Source organism: Cyprinus carpio, chromosome B19 (genome assembly GCF_018340385.1).
Source record: "Cyprinus carpio isolate SPL01 chromosome B19, ASM1834038v1, whole genome shotgun sequence".
Lineage (NCBI taxonomy): Eukaryota > Metazoa > Chordata > Actinopteri > Cypriniformes > Cyprinidae > Cyprinus > Cyprinus carpio.
In genome coordinates, this window is record NC_056615.1 from 5,692,600 (window position 1) to 5,709,451 (window position 16,852).

At 34.3% G+C, this 16,852-nt stretch overlaps 1 protein-coding gene across 2 annotated transcripts in view; it reads left to right on the plus strand.

Moving 5' to 3' along the window:
• Window positions 1-16,852, plus strand: part of sema4ab (sema domain, immunoglobulin domain (Ig), transmembrane domain (TM) and short cytoplasmic domain, (semaphorin) 4Ab) — a 29,645-nt gene that overhangs the window by 3,973 nt on the left and 8,820 nt on the right. For both annotated transcript variants that reach the window (XM_042745977.1, XM_042745976.1), the window contains 5 exons: window positions 2,280-2,508; window positions 14,148-14,308; window positions 14,915-14,974; window positions 15,096-15,194; window positions 16,145-16,250. In XM_042745977.1, coding sequence (XP_042601911.1) covers window positions 2,415-2,508; window positions 14,148-14,308; window positions 14,915-14,974; window positions 15,096-15,194; window positions 16,145-16,250 — 520 coding nt within the window. In that variant the 5' untranslated portion in view covers window positions 2,280-2,414. The remainder of the gene's footprint in view (window positions 1-2,279; window positions 2,509-14,147; window positions 14,309-14,914; window positions 14,975-15,095; window positions 15,195-16,144; window positions 16,251-16,852) is intronic.

The following is a 16,852-nucleotide window of genomic DNA, read 5'->3' on the forward strand; positions in this document are numbered from 1 at the left end:
GTGATATTTTTCATTTAAAACTGCTATGAAATATGTGAAAAGTGCTAAAAATAGTATATTCCATTTTTTATACATCACATTACGATTTGAAAGGAAAAATAATTGTCTGTTAGTGTTAACACAATTCAAAGTAAATACTAGTTTCCAGATAATGTTTAAATAATTTGCTTTACTGCCAATACAGCGACAACATAAAAGCCAGTTTCTCTTGAAAACGCTGTTTGTAATATTGTGCTTAATATTTCTTTCACACACTATACATGAATATTCAAAATAGATAGTAACTTTTTACATTTTAGGAAGGAGATCTCACGCATCGTTTTTGGGTCCTTTGCAACCAAAATGTTTTAAAAGCTCTGTATAGGACTTTTTTCTTATGAGCTGGTGCTGCGACATGAATCATGACGGAAGTCTGACAAACTGAAACCGCTGGTACTAACCAATTCTTGTTCACAATTAAGATTTTAGGGAACTAATGATTGTGTAATTCTTATATGGCTCTTCCGGTTTATGCTTGGCCAGCATAAAAGGAAAAAGGAAATCAAATCTGTGCTCAACACACTACCTAAATGACGAATGAGTAATTTGAGTTTTTATGGTAATGACTGGCAGAGTATGGTGTAGGAAATAAGATCGACCTGCATGCTGTTCAGTTGAAACAAGTAGCCATTTATTTAGAGAACGGTCTTGTTGCTTGTGCTGTGTATATTGTAAACCAATGTACTGTTTAGCAACACCCAAGACTGGCGAAGGACACTTGCTAAGAAGATCTTCACTAATGCACAGGCCCATACTCTGTGCTTGTATTCATCTTTTTCATGTTTGTTGCCATTTGTGCTGCACACATGAATTATTCCTTAGATTGTTTGGGAGGGGTGTGTCATTATATAAATGACTCACATGTTAGGCTGCATGCACAGACTTGTGATTTTAATCTGGCAGATGATAAAACAGTTGGGGGAAAAATCATAGGTTGTACCTGAGCTATATCTAGAAATCAGAATATCAGAATATTGTAAATACCAATTATGGGTTTTTGGAGCTGTCACCTCTTGGTTTGCTAAATTGTGGTTTAAAAAACACTATAGCCACTGTACTAAACAATCTCTGTTGTATAAAGTGCTATGTAAATAAAGGTGATTGACTTGACCAAAACACCCCAATAACCTCATAGCAACATGATAAAAGCCACAAAGAATACCTTAGCAACCACAAAGCAATGCCTGGCATCATTTTGGGAAACATTGCTTATGTTTTCTTCAGAAATCAAATTTAATATATATGATCCCATTACATGTGAGCTTAATGTAAGTCATTGTTTTACTAAAATTGAACTGAAACAGCTCTTGAGTTTCTCTGTTCTTTTTTTATTATTATTATTATTATTGTCTGGGTCAATGACAAATAAAAGTGTCCAGGATAAAGGAAATGAATTATTTTAAAAGTGTACTTTAAAACACGTGCCGAATTCTTTGAAAAATGCTCTTTGTATTAATTTTGGTTTAATGTGGTTTTAAAAACAAAACGTTCATAGCTTTTACAAGAACAATCCAAAAAAGTCACATACTGTAACCGTCAAATAATGTCATTAGTACAGTTCACCCTGAGATGTTATACTCCCAAAAATAGTAAAACGAATTTCTAATGAAAGTAAAAAGATTCTCCTGAAATAAGCTATTGTGTTTATGAATAAATTATTGATCAGGATCATTGGTTCCTGTATGAATGCGTGATGGTCAGGAGTGCATTTCACGTCAACAAGTGTTTAGTAAATCTTGGTTTAGCACAAGACACTAGTCACCATGTTTCTGTTCTTGGCTCACAGGGATTTCCATCGAACAGTCATTAGATCAGACATGATTCATGATTTATCCTGAAAACCCTTCACCTCCATTGAGTTTTCCATTTCCTGCTCCACACTCTCTGACGCGAGAAACCCAGTTTCCGATCCACTGCGAAGTTATTTTCATGTTTTTATTATACATTGTGAACATGTATGGCTACATTAAATGGAAAAAATTGCATATTGCTGTAATCGTTGCACTGACTTTCTCTGGATGGTGGTCAGTCTCATTTTTAATAGTATGAATGTTGAAAAGTAACTTATATTTCCTTCCCTGCTCATGGATGAAGACAGTCATGTGCTGATGTATGTAATTTCTTGACTGTTTCTTAAGCTTATGCAAAATTCTAAAAGAGGAAGAGGGGACTTGAGAGGAAGTGATGACTGAAAGGACTCGCGTACCGATTTCTAACGTGCTCTTAATGTTTCTGCTCAGATGAGATGACGGCAGACTGCTTTGGCTGTTTGAAGTGGTGTCCCTGTGGGATTGTCAGTGCTGAAAGGACAGGAGCAGAACCCAACAGCGTCAGATAGACCGGTCTTTGGCTTCAGTTCTTCTGTTGTGCTCAGGATGGTGCATTCAGCGTCACTCTGCGCCTGTCTGTCTCTTCTGTCTGTCCTCAGCTGTCATTCTCATGTTCTACCCCGACTCTCTTTTCCCACAGGTAAGGCTTATTTTTAAAATTGTGAAGATTTAGAACTATAATTTAGTAATTTACTATAATTAATTCTGTTAGATATTTGAATTACTTGTGAAACTTGTGAGCTGCTGTTGTTCTCTTTATCTTCAGCCCGTAGTGGTTATCAGGAGGTAAATTAAGGTGAATTTCATTCTCAAGTACAGCATTAAACAAGACCTAAAGACCTCTGTGCCACCTGAGCTAAACATACCCTTAGGATGCTTTACATCCTCATATCAACATTGTAAATAATTGCATTTGAATGCATCTTTTAATAACATGAATGTGACACCTTCGAATCAGTGTTCTTTTAGAATTATGTATTTATTTACTTTTATAGAATTTATTAATATTTTGAATTAGCTATGTGCATATTTTTATTTTATTATTTACTATTTCATTTTATTATAATATTTTATTTAAAAAAATTTACCTAATTTTTTAATATATTTACTGATTTTAATTTAATTTAGGTTTGAGTATTTTTCTTATGTGTATTTGTCCTTTTTTATATTTCTATTTACCTTAAATTTTGTTTTGTTTTGCTTCAGTTTTAGTAATTTTAGTACTTCAGCTTAATGAAAAATAAATGTAAATATTGCCTTGCCTTGCCAATTTACTGAAATTGTTTTTATCTAATATTTATATTTTAGTTTCAACTATTTTCGATAGCGGTAGTTTTAATTAACAGTAACAACCCTCTTTCAAATTGTCTTGAAGCTTTTTTTTACTGGAGCCTAAATAAGTATTTATTTATGTATTTATTTATTTGTTTTTGTAAAATGTATCAACACTTTAAAAATTAATTCAATAATAATATTTTCAAAACATGGACCATGGGGTCAACATGCTGCAGTTTCATTAAATCTCACTTAAGGGCGTTAGTGTCATAATCAAATTATAATAATATAAAAAAATATATAATAAAATAAAATAATTGTAATCAATATTCGAATTTCTTGGTATCTAAATGCTAGCTTTAGTTTATATATACAGTGCCCTCCATAAGTATTGGAACAGTAAAGACAAAATTGTTCTGTTAGCTGTTGAGTCAAGAAATCTGTAAATATGATTAAAAGATGAATATGAGACAAAACTACAGAATGTCATATTTCATTATTGGGTGATTCAACACAAAGATGTTTTACCAGCTAAGATGATCAGCACTTTCAGAGTTTCATCTCCCTATCTGATGTGAGCTTAAGTATTGAAACAGTTGCCTGACAGGTCTTTCTAAGTGTTCAGCTGTGTCCTGTTGCATTAATTCTTCAGATATTAAAAGCAGGGAATGTGTCTTATCAGTTATATCCATTGCTTCTGCATTCTAAGTCTTGCATTCGATGATGACACACACAAACCAGGATGAAGACGAGGAAGCGACTCTGAAAGAAAAGCAAGCAATTTGGATGCTAAAAGAAAAGAGGAAGTCAATTAGAACTATAGGAAAAACAAAGGGCATGGAGAAATCAAGAGTTTGGAAACTACCGGCGACATCAGCAACCAACGACGACCTGATCGGCTGAGAAACACAACAGTAGTTGATGACAAATCATAAAAGCTGTGAAAAAGAAACCCTAAAATACACGTCTGTAAAATCACCAACATGCTCTGTCAATCTACAGTCCGCAGGAGAATTTGACACAGAATTACAGAAGCTGCACAGCAAGATGCAAACCTCTGATCAGCACCAAAAATAGAAAGGCAAGATTCTTCACAAATGTGAGCCAGTAGAGTTTTGGAACTGAGTTGATGGACCGATGAGAAAAGATTAACCTTTATCTAAGTGATTGGAAAGCAAAAGTCTGGAGAAAAAAGGGAACTGCAAATAATCCCAAGCACACAACCTCATCTGTAAAGCTTGGTGGAACTGGTGTCATGGCATGGGCATGCATGGCTGTCTCTAGAACAGGAACTCTTCATTTTAATGATGACTTAATGTATGATGGCAGTAGCAGAATGAATTTGGAAGGGTACAAACTCATCTTGGCTACCAATATTCAAGAAAATGTCACCAGACTCATTAGAAAGCACTTCATATTAGATCAGGACAATGACCCAAAACACCCTGCCAGTTCAGTCAAGGACTTTATCAGGGCAAAGAAATGTAAAGTCTCCAGATCAAGTCTCCAGATTTAAATCCGACTGAACATTAATTTCACCAGCTGAAGAGGAGACTAAAGACAGAAACTCCCCTAAACAAGCAACAGTTGGAATTGGCTTTATTAAAGGCTGGAGAAAAACATTTCAAAGCATAAGACCAAGAGTCTGGTGATGTCTAAGGGTTGCAGACTCACTGCTCTGCATGCAAGGGATCTGCAACTAAATATTAGCTGCCTTAAATTCAACTGTTCCAATACTTATGCTCACATCAAATAGTGTGATGAACTCTAAAAGTGATGTCCTTTTTATTTGCTAAAACATGTATGTGTCGAAAGACCTAATAATAAAAATGTGACATTCTGTGGTTTTGTCGCATATTCATCTTTTAATCATATTTGCAAATGTCTTGACTCCACAGCAGAGAAAGCAATTTTGTCTTTACTGTTCCAATACTTATGAAGGGCACTGTGTGTGTGTGTGTGTGTGTGGTATATATATATATATATATATATATATATATATATACATATATATATACATACATATATGTATATACTAGGGCTGTCAAATGATTAATCACGATTAATCACATCCAAAATAAAAGTTTTGTTTACATAATATATGTATGTGTACAGGGTATATTTATTATGTATATATAAATACACACACATAAATTATGTATTTAGAAAATATTTACATGTATATACATTTATATATTTATATTCTTATATTTTATATTATATATAAATATATTTAATATATAAACATAACATATTCTTCTTAAATATATACATGCATGTGTGTGTATTTATATATACATAATAAATATACACAGTATACACACATATATTATGTAAACAAAACTTTTATTTTGGATGTGATTAATCGTGATTAATCATTTGACAGCCCTAATATATACACATATATTATGTAAACATATATATATATATATATATATATATATATATATATATATATATATATATATATATATTATATATATATATATATATATATATACATATATTATATAATTTAATAATGAAATTTGTCAGTCAGAATACTGCTTTTCATTTTTTAATTATGCATGACAAAGTAAAGTATATCAGGAATTTTAAACGAGATCTTGTTTAATATTGGCCTGCACGGCTATGGAATGACCCTAGTGCACTTGGTTTAGCCGTGCACTGCTGTGACTGGTACAGGTACTTATTGATAGACTTGGATTAGATGAGATGCTTAGCTGTGATTATGCCAGCAAGACCTGCAAAAACATGGCTAGCATTTTTATGTTTCACATATATGTAATGTGCAAGTTATATGTAGAATGTCATAATTATCATTATTGTCCATTAAGTTACATTGGAGCAGCGAATTAATTATTATGAGTATGGGATATAAAAATATTGATCAGTAAATTAAAAAACATTCTGCTTTATTCAACATCAAGAAGATCATGCCCTTTCTTTTAGAACATGCTTCACAACTCCTTGTTCAAGCTCTTGTTCTGTACAGGCCGGACTATTGCAATGCTCTCTAAGCAGAACAGTGCATTATAGTGCCATCCCAAAGAGGCACAAAATCACTTCCACAGACTTTTACATTAACTGTTCCCTCGTGCCCAACTCAATCAAGCAGCTGAGTCCTTAGCCATCTTCAAGAATCGCTAAAAACACATCTCTTCCATTTTTATTTAACCCCTTTAACTCTAGCACTCTCTATTCTAATTCTATTCTTATATAGGAAAAAAAACGTGCCCCTTTTAGACTCACACTTTATTTATTTACTGCTTGTTTTCTTTAAAAAAAAAAAAAACTAACACTAGCTTTTCTAATCATTTTTTATTCTATCTATGTTTTCTTTTTATTTATTATACAATTAACAAAAGCAAACAAGGCCTCTAACACTAGCTTGCTCTATTCTTTTTCTATTCTATCAGTTTTCTTTTTATTTATTATATAATAAAAAAAGCCTTGCTACGTGTCATTACTTAAACTAACTGAGACTTGTTATAACACTTGTGTATCATTGTTCTTATGTTGATTTTGATTGCTTCCATTGTCCTAATTTGTAAGTCGCTTTGGATAAAAGCGTCTGCTAAATGACTAAATGTAAATGTAATGTAAAAACGAATGCTTATTATTAAGAATGCATTATTTCATAAAGATTTTGCAATCATTAAGCACTTGATTAAGAGATTATTGTACACAACTTTGAGTCGGTCTGATTCAGTTTGACCATCAGGTTGCACAAAATGTTCATCCACTTTTATAATTTGTTAATCTTTAAAATCCACTCGGGCTAGAAACGTTAGTACATTAAAAAGCTTCCTCCTGGACAAGGATTCAGTTTTTCACTAACAAGAAAAGATAACATGCAAAAAGCCTAAGAGAGGTCATTACAACAAATATTGTTCCATGTAGAACATACTTATTGTTCTGATTAGAAAGCATTGGACGTACGAGGAATGAAAGACCCTGACCCTCTTTAGAGGAAGCCTTCTCCTCAGTGCGAGCTGTGATGCAGTCGTCCTGAAATGGCCTCTTGATATATTTCTGAAACTTCTAGTTAAGGTTTCATTTCTCCTGTGGCCTCACAGTAACTTTAAACAAGGTCCTTTTCTCAGGTTAAAATCTAGGAACTTGTAGTTGCTGTCATTGATTTGACACATTTGAATAATACTGTTATTATATGTTAGCTTTGACGTGCATAAGGAGTTAAGTAATTACATTTTCAAATAGTTTTTATTGGTTTGATTGCTTAACAAACAGTATTTCCACAGTATCAATGCAATGAATTGCAGTGCTTACTAAAGCTGCATTTATTTAATCAAGCACAAAGTTAAAACAGTAATATCTTAAATTATTATTACAATTCAAAATAATGTTTTTCTATTGCAATATGTTGTAAAATGTAATTTTTTCCTGCGATGCAATGCTGAATTTTCAGCATCATTACTCCAGAATTCAGTGTCACATGATCCTTCAGAAATCATTCTAATATGCTGATTTGCTGCTCAAGAAACAATTCAGATGTGCTACATAATATTTTTGCTGAAAACATGATATTTTTAAGGATCATTTTGATGAATAGAAAGCAAATTTTAAATGTTGCAATTTAATGCATCCTTGCTAAAAATAAATGATCAATTACTTAAAAAAAAAAACATGTCTTAATTAATAATAATAATTGCAAAATACATTATAAAATGCAATAAAACAAAGTAAGCATTGCTATACTGATTTGATATTGTATTTTCATTTCTTTTGTACAAATAAATCTACCCTCTAACACATTAAATAATACTCTTTGTGGTTTTTTGGGTAATACATCTGGGTCACAGACAAGGAAGTTGAAACAGCCTACTTTTGAGAAACAAGAAAGTAAACAAATAAATTTGCTGATGTAGTTGAAAGTGGTTATTTAGTTTCTTCTTAATGAATGGAGGCCCTTGTTCTCTGAACCACAGTTATTTGATGAGAGGAGGCCAGTCTGTGAGCTGGCGAAGCAGGGCAGAATGGCTGACCTGGCAAAAGTCACACGGATCTGTTAAGAAGAGTTTCTCCTTGTTTATCTGAACAACTGAAAGATGCATACACAGTTGCTTAGACATGCAGATACATCAGTTTCGCTTATTCAGGATCAGTCATTTGACCTGAGCGTGTTTGCTTACTCGTCATGTAAATGTCCAGAGGTGAGTGTGAAGATTACAGGGCTTAATTCAGACGGAGTCCCTGTTTCCCAGCAGTACCAGTTACAGCCGTGTCAGAGTGAGTCAGATCACACTCATGCAGGTGATTGAGTCTGATGTGATGATGACACCTGCAGACCCATCATTTGCTGCTGTAGCTGCAGAAACACGAACACCACACTTGATCAAATAACAAGCAGTAGCCTGCGTCAATATATGCCTTTTGTGTTCTTTTATTTCTAGCACTATGATTTGTAAATTTTTATTTCAGGGTATATTTACATCAGTAATTTCATTAGGTTGTGGACATTTTAAGGGGTCGTATAAATATTTTATGAATTTATGTGTGTATTTATTTATTATAAGTAAGTTTTTGTGCATGTAGCTACATTTACGTGCACACCACATAATCAGTTAATAATCAGATTAATGTCTCAATTGGATTTAAAAAAGTCTTCATGTGTTTTCTTCCTTCGATCCGAATAAAATTCTGATTTGATTGAAGGTTGTGGTTTAGCCTCGATAATATGATCAACAGGAAAAAAAATAAGCATGTGAATGCTTTAATCCGACTATCTTTTTATTCAGATTCAAAAATATCTTGTGCACATGTGCAGTGCCTTCCTATGTCTTACAAACATGCTTATGTTGGGTTGTCAAATATACGTCTAACTGTTCAGTGGAGGAATTTTTTTTGCAATATTTGCACAAAAAAAACCCTCTTGTGGCATATGCCAGCTTTCTTTTTAGATATGTCATCAAGAAATGACGATAATGCTGATGTAGCTCCGGTTGAATCATTGCAGTGTCTTTGGTTCTGAACTCACACATAATCAACATAATTCAATTGCAACGTTTAGGGTTCATATATGCAACTTTTAAAATCTGAAATCAGATTGGATTCATTTTCTGATGAAGATTAGTGTTATTATAACAAGGTGATCATTTAGTTGTTTGACCGTTTTCCATGCTCTCTTTGTATTATTATGTTGGTAGAAGTTAGGAACCAGTCATTCTGGCTACTTTGTTGCAATAAATGTTTTTTTTTTATTATTATTTTACTGTGGGAAAGTGATCTAAAAGTTCTGAACTAAAAGTTTCAAAATAATTGGTAACATTTAGTTTAGTAACCAATTGTCACTATTAAATAATAGCTTATTAGTATACATATTACTAGCATATTGCCTATATATTAATACTTATAAAGCACATAATAATGTCTTATCCTGCATGACTATATTTTAGATCTCTTAACCCGACCCCATACCTAAACTCAACTACCTTCTAACTATTAATGAGCTACAAATTAGAAGTTTATCGTGGCAAAAGTTGTTAGTTAATAGTGCACAGTTGGACTTCACAGTAAAGCGTCACCAAATAATTTATAGTAAGACTTATCTTAAAAAACAAAGGAAGTTTTGATTCCTTATGTGACTTGTAGACAAATCTCATGTTACATAATCATGCATAAAGAATCAAGAAGTAAAGACACAGTGGGTAGTCAAGCAAACTTCCAAACTTGCAGTCTGCACCTCTGCTTGGTCACATTTGCATGTTTTAGAGTCTGGGGAAAATGTGCTTTGTTACAAGACAAAGTACTTCTGTAATAAACTGGGCCAAGGAGGTTTTAAAGTTTTGGGTCATTCTGAATGAACTGAAGCACTACTTAAATTTCTCTGGTCTGCACCGAGAGAATGCACTCTGGGGTTGTGTAATTTCACAGCCGTGCGCTGACTGTCACATCCACATTCTTTACAGCCCTCACAAACCAGAGAGCAGCTGATACGAAGAATTACAGGACTTTAGTTCAGTGAAATTCGCCATTACATGCTGCTAATAAGCCAGGATTTTCTTGGAAATTCCTCTTCCTTCCTTCCTTTGCGACCAGAACATTGAACAGTTTAGAAGACAGTATCTCTTTTTGTTAATAACCCTGTTTATGTATCAGCTGTTTTTAAGCAGACTGTCATTTACTGAATGGATTTTGGTGAAAATCTATGGTTCTAAACCTGTTACGAAGCATGTTAATTGTTATCAAATGAACAGAAGCATTTTACACACAGCGTCAGAAGGTGTGAATTCTGTGGAGATTTCTATGAAGCTTCAATTACACAGAAGTCGTCGTGTGAGTAATAGATGGGCGGAGGAGGTAAAGCAGTGCTGACGTTCCTCTTCTTCTCCCTCAGAGCTCTGTTTGGAGAAGACAGCTGGTATGCTGCGGCTCAGCTTTAGGATTAGCCTCCCCACGGAGCCCAGTGTTTTCCTCTCAGGGTCATGAGAGCGAGCGGGGAAGGCGTTCACATGTCCTCTGCAGAATAAGAGCTGCGGTTAGGGCAAGAATGTGTTGATTTTAATGTGACTTAGAAGTTAATAAGCTTGCTTTGTCGTTGGGCTTCCTGTATGTCCTCACTATCCTTGCTGTCGGCGCTTTTTTCCGAACGCTCTGCGAAGGCCCGGATAGCGGTGTGTGTTTCTGCAAGCATTGGCAAGAGCTTTTCAGATCTGAAATAGTTGCGTAACACCACTTCACCCCCCTTCTTTCCCAGCTTGTGGGTGAAATGAGTTTATTGCCTCCACAGAGTTGTGATATCTATTTATATAATTGTTTTTGCCGTTAAAGAGAGCCGACCTTTAAACAAATCAGAATTAATTGATGTGAAATTTATTGAAATGACCAATTGCATTAATAATATGTACAGTATTTTCAGATGGAAGTTTAGCTTGAAGTTGAAGTTACATTTAAGCAATAAATATTATTATTATTATTATATTATATATACAATAATATATTATAAATGTGGATATGATTTTATAAAACATTTTTCAGCCATTTCATAAAAGATGGAATAAAATTTTACATTTGTTATTTATTCATTAATTTAACACATAGGTATTAATGGATTGGAAAAGCACCATTTTCTAAAGCTGTTAGTGTTTTTTTCCTCATCTCCAACTCTGTGGTTTTTTGTTTTCAGTTTAGGTATTGAACTATGCTCGTATTTGACCCAAGCAAGTTTCCTGTTCAAGAGCTGACATAGATACGGATGCTAACAGAGAAGCAGTCACTCTTTTTGTAGATGTAGACTTTACCCACTTATCTTTTAAGACATCATTTATAGATATGATATTTAGGTTGTCATTGTTTACTAAACCGCTTACAGTTTCAGTTCTTGAGAATAACATGACACATAGCTGTTTATTCTGAGGTCTGTACATTGTCTCACGAACCATTGCGTATTTATTATTGGCTACTTATCAACATACGATTATCTTGATTTAAATATGAACAAAGTTCCATGTGAACGGTTAAAGTTGAACTAAATTGAGAGTCGGAGTTACTGTTTTGCATGAAAACATGTTACACAAGGAGCATTTTAATAGAGTTCATATGAAAGCTGTTCTTCAGAACTTTCTATTCATAAAAGGAAATGGAAAAAAAAAAATATTGAGGTTTCCACAAAAATATAAAGTAGCACAACTGATTTTCAACATTGATGAGAAATGTTTCTTGGGCATCAAATCAGAATATTATAATGATTTCTGAAGGATCATGTGACACTGAAAAAAAAAATTCAGCTTTGATCATAGGAATAAATTAGATTTTAAAATACATTCACACAGAAAACAATTTTAAATGGTGGTAATATTTCACAATATTAATGTTTTTACTGTATTTTGTTCAAATAAACAGCCTCGGTTAATATAAGAGACTTCTATCAAAAATCTTAAATAATCTGGCAAATTCCACAACCAAACTGTTCAACCTTTCATATTCAACCCATAGCATTACTGCCTGCATGCACGCTTGTTTTTGCATGTAGATAATGGCAGATATCACCCCAGCATGCATTAATGTGTATATTTGTTCTGTCATATTAAACAAAATTAAACTACAATCAATAATGCATGCAGTCACCTTCATATTTTGTTCTCGTTCTCATTGTTCTGCTCTCACAGAAGTGCATTCTGTTTTATCTACTATTTATATTATACAATGTTTGTGTGCGTGTGTTAAAGAGATCACTTTTTTTGATGAGTGGTTACAGTCGCCCATCTGCTGAGACATTTCAGGTGTAGCCATCTAATCTTAGTCTAGACTGAACCTGATTGAGCTGAGATGCATCAGAGATGTGGTTTTCAGGGGAAGTTCACGTAATAGTAACCAGTTATTGGCTGCTATGGCAGGTTTGAGGCTCTGAAAAAACAGTGCAAACCACATTTAAATTTACAAACATCCAACTCGAGGTGAACCAGCCACCTGGTGAAAAAAAAACCCTGCAACAGTGTAAATCTAATAAAAGTCAAGCAAAAGCACGGCAGACGTTTATGACACACTCTATGTTGCCTATAAAGAATGAACAGGAAGTCATAGTTGTCTTTGCACGCTTCACGAATTGACTTTTTCGAAATTACAGTGTCTTTCATCTGGGGAGATAGACTTCCTCATTATAGAGTTGAATTTTAACTTGAGGTTTAAAGCAATATATATATATTTTTTATTATTGATTAGGTGCATCCAAAACAGTACCTATGCTGGAACAAAACCATAATCAAGATTTCTTTCACATTTCATAAGTAGTCTACCACTAATATTGCTTCTCATGGCACAAAACCACAAACCCTAAAATGTAAACATCAGCTTGTATCTCAACCCTATTTGATACATCAAGTTGTGTAATTTGTGCTTAATAAACTAATCTCCTCATCAAAAAACCTGCAGACTCAAATTCTCCCCAAAACACTGCGTCACTGTCATGAGAACTGCGTTTTTGTCTTTTGCCACGATTAATAATCAGTTCTTGCTGTGGAGGCTTGGCTCCCCCTGCTGTCAGTGATTTTATCCCAGTTTCTCTCATTATTGCTGCGGCTCAGTGTTTGTTTGTAATACATAGGCGAATCTGATGGCTGCTTCATAAGAAACCAGCAGTTTTGACAAATTTCATGTGACTCTTGTCATAGTTTACATCAGCTGGTATTTAATATGCTTGGGAAAATATCTTAATCCAAAAGTCATTGTATATGTACCAAATGTAGCTGTTTAGCTTGCAGTACTACTGCTGTTATAGACTGCTGTAGTCACAGCTGCAGTACTTTAGATTAAATTCACCCATTCAACTCAATGGGCTTGTGATCTTTCCACATCATGATGAAGAATTATCTGGGATTTAAATCACCTCAGACAAAATAATAATGGCTTTTGGAAAATCAGGCCTTATGATGGACAGTTAAATAGGATAAATAATATATTATAATATAATATAATATAATATAATATAATATATAATAATAATTTTAACTCTCATTAACGGAATATGAATATAATGGCTATCTTAAAGGGATAGTTCACCCAAAAATGAAATTCTGTCATTAATTACTCACCCTCATTTTGTTCCAATCCCATAAGACCTTTATCTTTAGAACTCAAATTAAGATATTTTTGATGAAATCCGAGAGCTTTTTGACCCTGCATAGACAGCAATGCAACTACTACATTTAAGGTCCAGAAAGCTAGTAACGACATTGTTAAAATAGAAGATGAAAGAAGGCGTTACGGGTTTGGAACGACGTGAGGGTGAGTAATTAATGACAGAGTTTTCATTTTTGGGTAAACTATCACTTTAATGATCCCAAATATTGACTTATTTTTCTTTGTCAGTTACTAAATATGATTTTATCTTTGGTTATTCTGGGAAATACAACTCTTGCACTCATTAATTGGAATAAAAATATTGGTAATTAGCGGTAACTATACAATAAGACTGTAATTTGCTGTTGTTTTTCCGATTATGGTTCTGCTCTTTAATAGTGGATATTCTTTTCTGCTGCGTCACAGGTAGTCCAGGTCGTTCCCTCAGTATCTTCACAAACCCTGATGTTTACAACACCACCACGCTGTTGCTTAGCGACGATGAGGGCACTTTATTCATCGGAGCTCGTGATTCTGTTCTTTCAGTCGATGTCAGTCAGACGGATGCGATGACCATGAAGGAGAAGGTCAGTGGAGTTTTGATTTAATACTGGGATATAACCTAGAAAAACACATCAAATCCGAGTAATGGAAACAAACATAATTAAACAAAAACATATACTGTATATTGTTAATGGATCGTTCCTGGATGCTGTTTGGTCAATGCAGCATTCAAGCGGTCTCATATATCACAATATAGTAACAGCGTCCATAGCAAATTATTATTTATGTTGCATAGCAACTGTTATGTCAGAGTCAAATAGCGTTTTAATTTATATAATATTTTATATAAGCAATAAAACACTTTTGTACGTGTGACTAAAAAATAGTTATATAATTCAGCAAGATCTTTCATGCATTATTGCTTGAAAAGATTAAGCTACAAATTATTTTGTCTATAAATATGAGCTTTTTTCTCACTGAAATAAATACATATTATGTATTATTCAAGTTTTATTTGTAATCTTTTATTTGTTTTAAGTAATCAGTGTGCTCTGAAAATTAAAGTGATTTAATATATGCGTACGAGTTTGCATGCATGTATATGTATGTTCATGTTTTCTTGCAGCATTTGAATAATATTTTTATATGCATGTGATGAATTTGACCCATTTTTCATACTCAAATTTCAGCTGGACTGGTCTCCGTCAGAAAAAGATCTCGCTGACTGTGCCATGAAAGGCAAAATGAAGGTATGGGAAACCGTCCACTCTCAGTGCTAAACGGTCTGACCTTTTTAACCCTTATGTTAAACTTAACAAAATATCGGTCTTCTTAAGCTGGTGTTTAACCGAACCCCCTTTCCACCCTCAGATGGATTGTCATAACTTCGTGAGGGTTTTGCAAGAGCTGAACTCCACCCATATGTACGCCTGTGGAACGTTTGCCTTCAGCCCCCGCTGCATCTACATCGTAAGACAGACGGCATCCATCTTTTCACAGTTATTTTTGCCCAATTAAGCCGCCTTTTCTCAGTTTGCAACAAATGATAGGCCGAAAGTCATGCATTTCCATTTCCATTGGTACAGAAGCTGCATGGAGTTCCGATTATATGCAGAATTTTCATATTTACATTAGAGCTTTTCATATTTAAATTAGAGCTTCCATTGTGTAAAAATATTTAAACTTGCGGCTGGACTGTATGCAACCACCAGACCGGATTTTATGTGCTCTTATTAAAACTTTTGAGTGCAGGGTAAAAATGACCTATGTTTTTCTTTTAGACATATTGGTGATCAGTTGTTTTGTGAGCATTGTTTTGATGCATTCATTATTCATTTATTTTACAATGGTGAATTATTGGAGGGTAACAGCTGCTTCACAACCAGGTTTAAAGTTCTGTGTGGATGCCACTAGGGGGCAAATACTAACAATCTATTTAAGATAGTGGAAGGCTGCCTTAGTGTCTAAGGGCCCAAGTTCATGTAGTGTCCCCTCGCACAACTTTTTAAAATAAGATTTGATTAGTTAACGACTTCAGTGCTTTTCAGTTCACTTTAAAGATGGAAACTTGCGTGACTGTCCTTCATGTGCCATTGAGCATTTTGCGATCCTGTCATGTGAACACTCTAAGTGCCTCTTCCTCATTCTGTGCTTTCATGAGAGGATGAAGATCTGTGTGTGTGTGTGCGTGCGTGCGTGCGTGCGTGTCTCGTGGGAGATGTGCATGCAGAATAGAAAGCCTTCTGAATGAAACCACCACAGCCTGTGAAGGATTTTATTAATTTTCTCAATGTTTCGTCAGAACAAATCTGAACAATCAGCAGGGCTGAAATTGTGTTGTGCTCTTTCTCCTAGTCTAATTGCTTCAAGTTGTGATCAGTGTTTTAATGCACATATGCTTTATGTGCTCACCTCTACAGAATTCGAAGACATTTTCCATGGCTACAGGCCCCAGCGGTAAGCCAGAAGAAGGCAGAGGCCGCTGTCCTTATGACCCATACCAGAAGAACACTGCCATAACTGTGGGTAAGAGCCTACATTCAGCATTCACACCGCTCTAGGGCTGGACCAGAATATTCGATTATTCGAATATTCGTTCGGTGGGTTGGCATTTGATTTTCAATTTTGAGATTCGAAAATAATAATTATTTTTTTTTTACTGCTGGCATCCACTGCGAAAAGGTTCTCATTCACTTGAATATGAATCGCCCATGAGTGAGCGTCATGATTCATATCATATGAAAGAGAAGACAAACAGCTGTGTGGGAGCACTTTAAATTGAGTGAGGACAAGAAAGGCAGTGTGCCAAATATGCGATTTGAAACTGGCCTAACACAGCACATTAAGTTTGAAAAATCATTTTTTGTAAGTAGTACGCCTATTGTTGGTGAAGAAAAAAAAAAGAAAAAAAAATAACTGCTGCTTTTATCCGGCATGTTCATCAGTAATTTTACACATGATAAAAATGTGCACTTAATTTAGTTGGAAAATACTTGCGAATACGGCAGTCATAAAAAAAACGTTCAGTATCCCAGCCTAATAATAATTTGTCTATATTAAATTATTGCTCTTAACAGACCTGTGTTTTGTATCACTAGTGCAGTGCAGTGTCCGTTCTCGGAGCATAT